The following is a 14,750-nucleotide window of genomic DNA, read 5'->3' on the forward strand; positions in this document are numbered from 1 at the left end:
TTAACTGTGGAACTAGGTGAGGTCCCAAGGGAATGAAGGTCAGCAGAGCCTGTATGTCTGGGGTCTGTATATTCTAATAAGGTGAAATAAACAAGAAGTAACCAAATAAAAAAATCCAGTGGTAACAGTTGTAAGGAGACAAACGGAGTGATGTGTTAGATTCTATCATTCAGAATATTAAATAGAGTATTTCTTGGATCTGGGATGGTGTCATACAGAATATTAAATAGAGTATTTCTTGGATCTGGGAAAGATGGCCATAGAAATGGGAAATTATTTTTTCTCAATATGACTATATCATGCAATCAAAATTTGCTGGAAATAAATATACCATATTATCGGCTATGGGTTCTGTTCTCTTTCTTTTCTCAAATTTTCGTTAATGTTAATTTTTAAGTAAAAAAACTAAAAAACACTGTATATAAGCCGGGCGCGGTGGCTCAAGCCTGTAATCCCAGCACTTTGGGAGGCCGAGACGGGCGGATCACGAGGTCAGGAGATCGAGACCATCCTGGCTAACACGGTGAAACCCCGTCTCTACTAAAAAATACAAAAAAACTAGCCGGGCATGGTGGCGGGCGCCTGCAGTCCCAACTACTCGGGAGGCTGAGGCAGGAGAATGGCGTGAACCCGGGAGGTGGAGCTTGCAGTGAGCTGAGATCCGGCCACTGCACTCCAGCCTGGGCGACAGAGGGAGACTCCGTCTCAAAAAAAAAAGAAAAAAACACTGTATATATGAGTAGGAGTATATTTCCATGGCAGTTGATTGTTGGGGGCCAAAAAAGTCTAGAGATTTTATTTAAGTTCATATTCAAAATAATAAAACAGTGCGATATGATTGTTTAACATCTAAAGCTACTAGAGTATTATTTTACTAGAGTATTCACCACAGAGTTTTTCCATTTATCAGAATATTTTCTGTTTATCAGAATATTATTTTACCAAAGTAAAATATATCAGTCCAGCCAAGCTGTAAGCCCATTAATTCTGCACAAATCGAACACACAGGAAATAATCTATTTAGTTTTGGATTCCACATTTTTAAAAAGACATTGAACATACTAGACTATAATAAATTGAAAAATTATATTCTATGGAGGCATTTGGGCTTTTTATTTCTTGGAGGATAGTAGAGAGTATCTGAAGAGCTGCCATAAGGAAGAATGAGATAGATTTTTTAAAATAACTTTATTGAGGTACAGGTTTAGAACATTTTCATCCCCCCATTAAAATGCCTTCTAACCCATTTACAGTTAATGCCAGTTACATTGTTTTTTTTATTTCTACAGACATAACTATGACTGTTGTGTGGAAATTATAGAGAAGCATGTTTTAATTTCCCCCCCTTCTTTATAGGAGGAAGTTGAAGCCAAATGAATAGGGTCCTGGATTATGTACTGTGGAGCTCATAGTGCATGCTGTGGTCAGGCCAACCTAGGACTGTACTAGTTTCCAGTCCTTGTGCTTCATGGCTGTGTTTAACCACTGTTTCCTCCTGCTACCCTTCCTGACATGCAACAAAAGCAAAAATTCTCTTTTTGCAGTTTGTTTTATTTGAATTTATTTACTCAGCTAGCCTGTTCTCAACTTATTTCTTAAATATTTTTTTCTCACTATGCCCTGTTGGAGGAACCCTCATACCCCTCAACTTTCCGTAGTGCAAGGAAACATTGTCCCACCCTTGAACTTTTATTATACTTCCTCTCTTAGTATTTTGTGGAATTTTTTTTTTTTTCCAAATGGAGTTCCCCAGTAGTGTAATCATAATCTACTTTGTCCAAATACCAACATGAGGTTTCGGGGAGGGGAAAGGGACAGGGAGAGGGCAAGTACTTGAAGACTATAAATTAGTAGAGTCAAGAATTAAATTTTAATTAATGTAATACAATATTTATGGCACTTAAGAGAAAGGTATTAATGGCTTAATTTTAGGAGATACAAAATCTGTTCTGTGAAAACTAACCAAGGAGTGTTTTGGGCTAGAAGAAATATTTGTTGTGCTAATTTCCTTATTAAGAGGTTATGATTTTTGTGCAGATTATTTTCTGTGAATGTTTTTATTAATTTTGACTGTTTAATATCCATCTTCTGGCTCACCACCTTTTAGTTTTTTAGGTTTATGCTTTTGCAGTTTCCAAATTGGAATAAAAATACAAACTGAAAAATGGTGTCTCACAAAAGCTTTTTTTCTGAACAGAAGTATATAACTTTCTAAAATTTAAAAAGCCAATACATTTAAATAAAAAAGTTATAATTACAAATGAATTCTGATTCCTTGTTCTGAATGACTTTTCATGTCATTTGAAAACATATAGAATATGCCATGAAAATATGTTTTGTGCTATCAAGGTTATTTATATTAACTTAAAAATGCACTGTATTCTATGTTCATTTTCCAGGACACATGTACTGGTCTGACTGTTCTACTAGACTCTCCCCTCCTTAACTTTTAAAATATATTTTTTCTGTGATATAAAATCATGGCAATTCTTTTATATTTTTAGAGACAGGATTTTTATTTTTAGAGACAACCTTTCACCCAGGCTGGAGTGCAGTGGCAGATCATAGCTCACTCCTGGACTCATTCATTCTCTTGCGTTGCCCTCTCAAAGTTCTGGGATTATACGGGCATGAGTCACTGCACTGGCCTATGACAATTCTTTATTAAAATAGTCATTACTTAACAAATCTGTTATCAAAATAAAGAGTATTTTAAAGATATAATTTCTTTATTTTGTTAATAGAGAAGAGATAATATATTGCAGACATTCTAAACTAAAAATAAAGTTTGTAATCACAATATGTATAAAATATTACCGATTAGAATCCTTACAATTAGATTTTCTAAAAACTGAAGCTTTTAATTTTTTTTTTATGATTTGATTTTATATGCAGATATCTTTTTTTTTTTTTTTTTTTTTTTTGAGACGGAGTCTCGCTCTGTCCCCAGGCTGTAGTACAGTGGCGCGATCTCGGCTCACTGCAAGCTCCACCTCCCAGGGGTTCACGCCATTCTCCTGCCTCAGCCTCCTGAGCAGCTGGGACTACAGGCGCCCGCCACTGTGCCCAGCTAATTTTTTTGTATTTTTAGTAGAGACAGGGTTTCACCACGTTAGCCAGGATGGTCTCGATCTCCTGACCTTGTGATCCGCCTGCCTCGGCCTCCCAAAGTGCTGGGATTACAGGCGTGAGCCACTGCGCCCGGTCTTATATGCAGGTATCTTAACAGCTGTTGTGATAATTCTGGAGTCCAGTATTCAGATTTCCATTTAATATTATAGTTCATGCTTATAAAATAAATTACTTTCATGTAGACCATCAAATCTAGTATTTTAATATATTACTTAAAATAATGATGATCTGTCTTCCTAGTACCTAAAAGGTTCAGCGAATAAGTTTTAAGTCTAAAGGTACACTCAGCAAAGGCTTTGAAAATTTTCTTTTCAATATTTATTATATATCACATTTGGAAAAGAAATAAATATACAAAATAAATATTTTTTACTTCTTAATATTTAATTTAGATATATTCATGAGTTACAACCTTGTATAGTTATACTTAATGTGTTTGCCGTCAAAGTTGGGAGCAAAGATGAGGTATAACTGATAGGCATTTTATTTTATAGAAATGGTTTATATAGTGTGATTAAAATGTATGATAATTTTAAAATTAGTACTTTAGTTGATATAAACTAAGGAAAGGTTTACTGATAATGGTACTGATTTATTTTTAACTGCAGAATTTCTTTGAAACTGTAGTTGGAGCTTTGATACTTTCTGTAATGTGTTGCTATACTTAATTTGCCTTTGAACATTATATTATTATTTGAACTTGATAATTTACAGATGTGTATATACATTTCACAAAATAGTTATAAAATTATCAAAGTCTAAAATGAACAAAAGTGACTAGATTCCTCCTCTATGTGCATATTTGAAATTTGCAACAAGTGGTAAGGGGCTTTTAACTTGGTAGAGGAGGATATATCAATTGCAGTGGTTTTTAGCTTCCCTTGGTAGGCAGTAGAATCATATGGGCCCATAGCTGCAATGATATGATTCAGGGGATATGCTCTGGGGCCTGCTCATTTGAGTTATTCCAGTTTTTAGATGTACAGTATAAATAAATAATGAGAAACAAAACTGAAATGCTGCATGTGGTAGTTAAAATATGAAAAATCTCCACTTTTCCAAAATGATTGGAAAGTTTGACAGAATATGTAGCTGAATAATATGAATAACTGACACATACATTATATTCTGAATATAGAACACTAATTTTCTAATAAAAAACTTATTTCTGTAATTTATTAATCATGTTAATCTTTCCTTTTAATAGCAATAACCAGGTATTACTATGTTCTATTTTGTAATTTGTAAAATATTAAGTTTGTTTATATACTGGCAAGTACATTTTGTTGGCAGAGGTGAATATTAATAGAGAAAATGAATATAAATTAGTATAGTATATGGGGAAGACTGCTTATAAGACTAAATTAGTGTTCATATCACATCAACTAAAAAGAAACCAGTTGAGAAGAGTTTAAAATATTGAATACATATAAAACAAAAATCAGTTAAGAGGAACTGAAAAATATGTTTTCAGACACCTTGGATAAGATTTGGTATTGGAGAGGAATACAAGAATTGGGAGAGAGGACGACAGGTAAGAATTGAAAAAAAAAAAAACTACCTGTTGGGTACTATGCTTACTTCTTGGGTGACAAATTCATTCATACTCCAAACTGCAACATTATGCAATATACTTTTGTAACAAACCTGCACATGTACTCCCTGATTCTAAAATAAAAGTTGGGAAAAAATTAACTCTGAATGTCCTAACAAATAAAGAAAGGATATATTTTGGAGTAAGATTTATTATTGCATGGTAAAAGTAACCACAGAGAGTATATGGAAAGACCTCCCTACTCTTCACTAAAGATCTGAACTACAGGTTGATGGTTAGATGCTTTATATTATAGAAGAACCTACATATAATCTGAGTAAAGTATTTATGTTTTAGAGAGACTATAGATCTTTATGGAGTCTTCTGGAATGAGATAATGATAAAATATCCCCCCCCCCCGAAGATATTGGCGATTGTAATTAAGAATTACAATTTTCTTGAAAACTAACTTAATATATTTATTACTTTTCTCCTATTTACTTTGGATTAAATTTGCTCTTCTTTTTCAAGTTCTAGAAATGGCATCTTAGATGATTCATTTTAGATCTTTGCTCTTTTCTAGTATATGTATTCCGTGCTATGAATTTCCTTTTAAGCACTGCTTTTACTATATCCTACAAATTTTGCTAAATTTTACATTTTATTTTTATTAGTTCAAAATATCTTTAAATTTTTATTTACCTATGTGTTACTTAGAAGTGTGTTGTTTATAAATCTCCTAAGTATTTGGAATTTTCCAGCTGTTTTATCAATAAACTGTTATCTAGTTTAATTCTATTGTAGTTTGAGAGAAGATGTTGCATGGCTTCTGTTCTTTTGAATTTGATAAGACATGTTTTATGGCCCAGAATGTGGTCTGTCTTGGTGAATGAATCCTCCATGTGAGCTTGAAAAGAATGTATATTCTACTGTTGTTGGATGAATTAAAATAAAACTAGTTACTATTATTATTTTGGACAAATTATTCAACTAAGAATAAGAAAAATAAGAGAATTTTATTTTATCCTCACTTGTTCCTTTCCCAACACTTTCTTACCATAGATATGAGTATCTGACCTATATCATTTTTCTTGTTCCTTTCCCAACACTTTCTTACCATAGATATGAGTATCTGACCTATATCATTTTTCTTCTCTCAGACCTTCTTTTAATATTTCTTACAAGGCAGGTCTACCAACAACAAATTACTTCAATATTTGTCTAATAGAATTTATTTCTTTTTCACTTCTAAAGAATAATTTTGCACAATACAGTGTCCCTTGATATAGTTTTTGAAGCATGTATTTTATCTTGAATTGTTAATGGAACTAGGCATTCAATTAATTTTGTAGAACTTACTGTATTAGTCTGTTTTCATGCTACTGATAAAGACACACCCAACACTCGGTAATTTATGAAGAAAAAGAGGTCTAGTGGACTCACAGTTCCATGTGTCTGGGGAGGCCTCAGAATCATGGCAGGAGGTGGAAGGCACATCTTACATGGTGGCAGACAAGAGAAAATGAGAACCAAGTGAAAGGGTTTTCCCCTTATAAATTCTAAGTCAGTGAGTTTTTTTTCTCTTGACACTTTAAATATTTCACTCCACTGTCTTCTGCCTGCATGGTTTCTGATAAGTCAAATGTAGTTATTATCTGTGATCCTTTATAAGTAAGATTTTAAAGAAATTATTTGGCTTTTTCCAAGATTTTTTTTTAACTTTTGATTTTTTGAAATTTGTGTATTAAATGCCTAGGTGTGATTTTTTTTTTTTCTTATATTTATCCTACATGATGTTCTCTGAGTTTCTTGAATCTATGGCTTAGTGTCCGATGTTATTGTAAATTCTCATTCATTATTGTTTTAAATACTGCTTTTATTCCTTTCTATTTTTCCTTTTTTGGCATTTTCATTACACATATGTTACACCTTTAGAAGTCCCACACTTCTAGAATATTACTCATTTTTTTTCAGTCTTTTTTTTCTCTTTGGTTTTTAGTTTTGAATGTTTTTGTTGGCATATCCTCAAAGTCAGAGATTCTTTTATCAGTCACTTCCAGTCTACTAATGAGCCCTTCAAAGGTATTCTTCATTTCTGTTACAATGTTTTTGGTCTCTACCATTTCTTTTTTATTGTTTCTTAGAATATCTATCTCTCTACCTCCGTTATCCATCTGTTCTTGTATGTTACCTACTTTTTCTGTTAGAGCCATTAGCATATTAATCCTAGTTGTTTTCAATTTCCAGTCTGATATTTCCAACACCCCTGACATCTGTGTGTCTGTTCCTGATGAGTTTCTGTACTGCCTGTCTGTTGCTACAGTTTTGGGGTCAGCAGTTTACCCTATGATCTTACTTCTTTTGTGTAGCTAAGAAGAGTTGTTGATTTTCAGTTTGTTCAGCTTTTTAATGTGTTATTAGGATGGAGTGACTACTTCCAAGCTCCTTACATGCCATACTGGAAATTGCAGGTGCTTTGATACACTTTTTGAAGCATATATTTTATCTTGAATTGTTAATGAAACTAAGCATTCAATTAATTTTGTAATGCTTACCGTATTAATCTGTTTTTGTGCTGCTGATAAAGACACACTCATCACCAGGTTATTTATAAAGAAAAAGAGGTTTAGTGGACTCACAGTTCCTTGTGGCTGGGGAGGCCTCAGAATCATGGTAGAAGGTGGAAGGCACATCTTACACGGCAGCAGACAAGAGAGAATGAGAACTAAGCAAAAGGGGTTTCCCCTTGTAAAACCATCAGCTCTTATGAGACTTATTCACTACCACAAGAACGGTATGGAGAAAACTGCCACCGTCATTCAATTAATCTCCACTGGGTCTCTCCCACAGCAAGTGGAAATTCTGGGAGCTACAATTAAGATGAGATTTGGGTGGGGAAATAGCCAAACCATATCATTAAGTGCCAAACACTGTTCTATACCCTTTATGTTGACTCATTTAGTCCTCATAACAATTCTATGGGCTGTTATTATTATCTTTTTACAGAGGAGGAAACTGAGGTACAGGATACATAACTTCCTTGAGATCACCAACCTCAGAACAACTTATATTTCATTTCCTTTTTCTGTACTTAGTTTGTAGGGTGCTTGAAAAATAAAATGAACTTGTTGTAACCAGTAGAATGTGGCTGAGGGGATGCTTCCATTGAACCTAAGCCTTAGGAAGTCTGACAGGTTCTGCTTTTATGCTTTGGGAGCCCTTAAGCATGTAGAAAGTCTGGCTCCCCTATTTCAGACACACATGGATAGATGACATAGAGAGGACAGTTCAAGATAGAGAGGTCCTGAGACAGTATGGAAAGAAAGGCTGGTTCATCTCAGTATCCCAGCTGAACCTAACCTTCCAGCAGTTCACTGGAGGAGTGAACTGACTCATGCTTCAGCCACTGTCAGTTGGAGAACTGCTTACTTCAACTTAGTGAATACACAAAATCTTCAGAATAACAAAATGGTGGTTATTTTAAGCCAATAAATTTTGGAGTGATTTGTTACAGTACATAAATAGCTGAAAAATAAACCTTTTTTTGTTGTTGTTTTGCAAGACATTGAGTATTAGCTGTGGATAATTAAAAATAAAGGAATGTCCAATAGATTTCTACTGAAATGGGAGAGACTTTGTCATTTGTACTTAGAAGTCTTTTAAAGGTTCCTTCCCCATAGTTTGCTATTTCTCTGAGGAAAGGAAAAGATAGACATGTCTATGAAACAGACATTTATTGAAATCTGACTTAGTTCTATGTCAGGTCCTATGCAAAAATTTGAAAAAACCACCTAACCGTAAAACAACTTTTCTGTTCACAGGGTACATATAATTTATTGGAAAACAGGGCCATTAAATAATAACACATATAAATATATAATCACTAAATTTGGGATGTGGGGATGTGGGGATGGAATCAGAGTCTAAATAATGACTAGGCAATGATTTGCCAAAGAAGGTTACACTGAGAGAGAAGTGTGACATCCTAAGATAGCTGGTTAGCATATTTTATTAACTAAGAAGCGAGGGTTCTTAATAGTTTGGATTTTTTTTAATTTTTGCTTTAAGTTCAGGGAGAGATATACAGGTTTGTTACATAGGTAAACTTGTTTCAGTGTAGTGTGTTGTACAAGTGATTTAGTCACCTAGGTGTTAAGCCTAGTACTCATTAGTTATTTTTCTTAATCCTCTCTCTCCTCCCACTCTCCACCCTTCAGTAGGCCCCAGTGTGTTGTTCCCTTTTATGTGTCCATATGTTTTTTCATCATTTAGCTTCCACATATAAGGGAGAAAATGCAGTATTTGGTTTTTCTATCCCTGCATTTTTTTTTTTTTTTTTGCTAAGGACAATGTCCTCCAGCTTTATCCGTGTTCCTGTAAAGGACATGATCTCATTCTTTTTTATGGCTGTATAGTATTCCATGGTGTAAATGTACCACATTTTCTGTATCCAGTCTACCATATATGGGCATTTAGGTTGATTCCATGTCTTTGCTATTGTGAATAGTGGTACAGTGAACATATGTATGCATGTATCTTTATAATAGAACAATTATTATTGCTTTAGGTATGTACCCAGTAATTGGATTGCTGGGTCAAATGTTATTTCTGTTTTTAGGTCTTTGGGAAATTGCCACACTGTCTTCCACAATGGTTGAACTAATTTACACTCCCACCAACAATGTATAAGCATTCCTTTTTCCCCACAACCTCACCAGCATCTGTTATTTTTTGACTATTTTTTTGTTGTTTTTTAATTTTTATTTCAGTAGTTGTTGGGGTACAGGTAGTATTTTGTTACATGGATAGGTTCTTTAGTGGTGATTTCTGAGATTTGAGTGTACCTGTCACCCAACCAGTGTACACTGTATCCAGTATGTAGTCTTCTATCCCTCACGACCCTCCCAACCTTCACCCTTGAGTCCTCAAAGTACATTATATCATTCTTAGGCCTTTGCATCCTCACAGCTTAGCTCACACTTATATGTGAGAACTTACGATATTTGATTTTCCATTCCTGAGTTACTTCACTTTGAATAATAGCTTTCTAGGCTCCATCCAAGTTGCTGCAGAAGACATTGTTTTGTTTTGTTCCTTTTTGTGGCTGAGTAGTATTCCATGGTGTGTGTGTGTGTGTGTGTGTGTGTGTGTGTGTGTGTGTGTGTATCATATTTTCTTTATCCATTAATTGGTTGATGGGTACTTAGGTTTGTTCCTTATCTTTGCAATTGTGAGTTGTGCTGCTATAAACGTGTGTGCATGTGTCTTTTTTAATATAATGAATTCTTTTCCTTTGGATAGATACCCAGTAGTGGGATTGCTGGATCAAATGGTAGTTCCACCTTTAGTTCCCTAAGGAATTTCCGTACTATTTTCCATAGTGGTTATACTTGTTTACATTCCCACTAGCGGTATTCCCTTTTCACCACATCCATGACAGCATCTATTGTTTTTTGACTTTTTAATTATGGCCATTCTTGCAGAAGTAAGGTTTTAATTTACATTTTCCTGATGATTAGTGACTTTTTTTTTTTTTTGCTTATAATAGTCAATGATTAAAGCTAAAAAGTAGGCAGTTGAACAAAATGGGGGAAAAGACATTACATTAAGTAATATCAAAAAGATCTCAAATTTGAATTTAATATGTCCTTAATTAACTAGTACTTAATTCTTACAATTCTTTTTCTAATCTTTTTGATTGAAACTGAAAAGTAGACTGTTGTACAAAATGGAAAAAAACGCATTGAATTAAGTAATATCGTGAGCATTATCCCAAATTTGGTTTGTGTGAACCAATATTTCGTTTCTTCCTCAAACTCTATGTCTTATTGACAGGAAACTTTCAGGTGAGGCAAGAGTGCCAATCAAACCAGTTCCCTTATTATATATTACTCATTTTATGTAGAAAAATGCTTGGACATATTTAAGAATTTTGGTGGGAAAGGACAATGTTATTTTATCATGTTCATTATAACAGCATTTGTTAATTTCACAAAGCTACTAGCAAGGATATTCATCTAATAGCTAACATTTGAATGTCTCACATAAGAGTAGAACCTCTCATTTTGGAAAATTATCCAGTGTATCTGAGATCAGTAAGGAAAATAGAAAAAACTCCACTTTGGAATAATACCATTAGTAGTTCATTGGCATGTTCAAATGACATATAGACAGCATTCATGCAGAAGGTTTAAAATAAAAAATTATTCCTGGTGGATGAATCTATAGATATTACTAACTATATTTGATTAATAGTACTGTTGAGAATCCCTGAAAATAAATGCCAGGAAGAAGATAGTATCTTCATAAAGAAATAGACTGTTAGAGATTGAATAATCAATGTGAGAAATAAATTCTTTGAAATAAAAATACTTATATTTATTTATATAGCTATATATTAAATAAAATATATAATTTTGTGTACATATATAATTTGTGTACTAATGTCATGATTAACAGTATAAAATCACCTGTAGCTTTATGTGAAGAAACGAGATCTCTGAAGTTCCGTGTGGATGGGTGTTGGTTTTTCAAGGACTTTTTATGCATTTGTGAGCTAAAAAAGAAATGAAAATTAAGAAAGTGAAAAGGCAAGCCACAGAATGGGAAAAAAAGTCTTTGGAAAACACATATCTGACAAAGGATTAGTATCTGAAATAATACAAATAACTCAAACTCAACAATAAGACAATACTACAATCAAAATATAATGGACAAAAGATCTGAACAGATACCTCACCAAGGAAGATATACATATGGCTAATACGCATATGAAAGATGCTCAACATCATGTATCATTAGGGAATTGCAAATTAAAACGACCAAAATCAAACCATTGGCAACATTATATACTGGTGAGGTTGTGGAGCAATAGAATCTCTCATTCATTGCTGGTGGGAGTCCAAATGGTACAACCACATTGGAAGACAGTAGCAGATTTTTACAAAATGAAATACATTATTATATGATTCAGCAAACGAACTCCTTGGTATTTATCCAAGTAAGTTGAAAACATATCCAGACAAAAGCCTGCACATACATTTTTATAGCACTTTTATTCATAATTGTGTAAAGTTGGAAGCAGCCAAGACACCTTAATAGGTGAATGGATAAATAAACCAAACCATGGTGCATCCATGTGATGGAATGTTATTCAGAACTTTAAAAAATGAGTTATTTTTCTAAAGACTTGCAGGAAATTTAAGCTTTCTTTAAATGGGGAAAGAGTTACGTCTTTTCTATTTTGGAAGTCCAAGTGATGCGATGTGGATATTATCCTGCATCCCAGCACCAATAGAGCTTGATGAGTTTAATTTGTAAAGGTTTATTTATATCTGTCTATTCCATATCTGACTCTATATTTGGAAGACTGGTTTACTTGTAGTTGAGGCTAATCTTTCTTAAGGTGTTTGTCGATCACCTGTTGACATTATTCCTAGGCCCTTAGCCCAGAAATTCTGATACAGTAGATATGAGATGGGGCCCATGAATCTGCCTTCTAGTTAATTCATTGATACTTAGAGTTTGAGGATTCTAGTTTTAGGCCTTGGTTATGATATATAAAGTAACCAGTGTCTTGAAAGAGTACAAGAGTGTATCTGGATTTTCACATTTATTCTCATTTGAATTACACTGATTTAGTTTATCTAAACATGGTAGAAATCGATTCTTCCATTGGGGAACATTGTTGATCTTAAAACACACTTCCAAATAGATGACTTGAGCTCATACATTCTCTTCTCAGCTATCTCTGACTACCTTTTATGAAAGCTGAAATTACTCTTAATAAGTGAAAATTCATATATATGAGAAATACTGTATAAAATTATATTAAAAAGCATTGATCTAAACATTTTAGATAAATTTAAGTAGTCAAAATTTAAAGCTATTGGAATTCTGGAGCCTAATTGCCTAACTGAGTTGAATGTAAATATTGTGACAATGAATTTTCTCTTTAAGATACAAATATTATTGATAACATTTGAAGGCGTGTATAGCACCTTAATTTTATCTGGCTACATTGTTCAGCCTCTTTCACAAAGATTATCACTCTCCTGACTTGTTTATTATTCAGTGTACTTCTTTAACAGTATATTTTCACAACAATTATTATACGAGTTATACAAGGTATTGTTTGGTTTGTTTGTTGTTAGTTGTCTTGTCTAGAAGGGATGATTTTATCTCAGTTTCTTCACTGAATTCTTTAAATATTCTATGAAAAAGGAAGTTTGTCTTCCTCTTGCTAATTAGTTTGTTCATTGGTGAGTGCAGTGATAACATTCAGATTAGCTGTTATTGAAATGTTAGACATTTAAGTTATTTTGGGATAGAAAGTTCTATAAGAATTAGTTTTTAAAAATTTTAACTTTAATAACACTTTTTACTTACACCATCTCTTGGCAAAATTTTGTTTGTTTTCAGGTAAATTTTTGAAAGTAGAAAAAAAAAATCAAAGCAATTTCTAATCTTTCCTAGATGTTTCATGGAACAATCACAGAAGAGCTAACCAGTCATGAAGAATGGAGTCACTATAATGAAAACATAAGAGAAGATCAAAAAGATTTTGTTTTTGTGAAGTTCAATGGACTTCATTTAAAGTCTATGGAAAATTTGCAGTCTTGCATCTCTCTTAGAGTATGCGTCGTCTCAAACAATTTTATTACAGATATTCATCCACTTCAGAGTTGTATAAAATTAATCAAACTTGATCTCCATGGAAATCAGGTAAGCAATAGGCATTTCAGTTATTTGCATATATTTTTTTTTAAATTTATTTATTATTATTATACTTTAAGTTGTAGGGTACATGTGCATAACGTGCAGGTTTGTTACATATGTATACTTGTGCCATGTTGGTGTGCTGCACCCATCAACTCGTCATTTACATCAGGTATAACTCCCAATGCAATCCCTCCCCCTTCCCCCCTCCCCATGATAGGCCCCGGTGTGTGATGTTCCCCTTCCTGAGTCCAAGTGATCTCATTGTTCAGTTCCCACCTATGAGTGAGAACATGCGGTGTTTGGTTTTCTGTTCTTGTGATAGTTTGCTAAGAATGATGGTTTCCAGCTGCATCCGTGTCCCTACAAAGGACACAAACTCATCCTTTTTTATGGCTGCATAGTATTCCATGGTGTATATGTGCCACATTTTCTTAATCCAATCTGTCACTGATGGACATTTGGGTTGATTCCAAGTCTTTGCTATTGTGAATAGTGCTGCAATAAACATACGTGTGCATGTGTCTTTATAGCAGCATAATTTATAATCCTTTGGGTATATACCCAGTAATGGGATGGCTGGGTCATATGGTACATCTAGTTCTAGATCCTCGAGGAATCGCCATACTGTTTTCCATAATGGTTGAACTAGTTTACAATCCCACCAACAGTGTAAAAGTGTTCCTATTTCTCCACATCCTCTCCAGCACCTGTTGTTTCCTGACTTTTTAATGATCACCATTCTAACTGGTGTGAGATGGTATCTCATTGTGGTTTTGATTTGCATTTCTCTGATGGCCAGTGATGATGAGCATTTTTTCATGTGTCTGTTGGCTGTATGAATGTCTTCTTTTGAGAAATGTCTGTTCATATCCTTTGCCCACTTTTTGATGGGGTTGTTTGTTTTTGTCTTGTAAATTTGTTTGAGTTCTTTGTAGGTTCTGGATATTAGCCCTTTGTCAGATGAGTAGATTGCAAAAATTTTCTCCCATTCTGTAGGTTGCCTGTTCACTCTGATGGTAGTTTCTTTTGCTGTGCAGAAGCTCTTTAGTTTAATGAGATCCCATTTGTCAATTTTGGCTTTTGCTGCTGTTGCTTTTGGTGTTTTAGACATGAAGTCTTTGCCCATGCCTATGTCCTGAATGGTACTACCTAGGTTTTCCTCTAGGATTTTTATGGTATTAGGTCTAACATTTAAGTCTCTAATCCATCTTGAATTAATTTTTGTATAAGGAGTAAGGAAAGGATCCAGTTTCAGCTTTCTACTTATGGCTAGCCAATTTTCCCAGCACCATTTATTAAATAGGGAATCCTTTCCCCATTTCTTGTTTCTCTCAGGTTTGTCAAAGATCAGATGGCTGTAGAT

The 14,750-nt window shown here is 33.9% G+C and overlaps 1 protein-coding gene across 2 annotated transcripts in view; it reads left to right on the plus strand.

The window, feature by feature from the left end:
• LRRIQ3 (leucine rich repeats and IQ motif containing 3) overlaps positions 1-14,750 on the plus strand; it is a 170,200-nt gene that overhangs the window by 1,775 nt on the left and 153,675 nt on the right. For both annotated transcript variants that reach the window (XM_005543023.5, XM_074003803.1), the window contains exon 2: positions 13,142-13,390. In XM_005543023.5, coding sequence (XP_005543080.2) covers positions 13,142-13,390 — 249 coding nt within the window. The remainder of the gene's footprint in view (positions 1-13,141; positions 13,391-14,750) is intronic.

This window comes from Macaca fascicularis, chromosome 1, assembly GCF_037993035.2.
Source record: "Macaca fascicularis isolate 582-1 chromosome 1, T2T-MFA8v1.1".
In the NCBI taxonomy this organism is placed as follows: domain Eukaryota; kingdom Metazoa; phylum Chordata; class Mammalia; order Primates; family Cercopithecidae; genus Macaca; species Macaca fascicularis.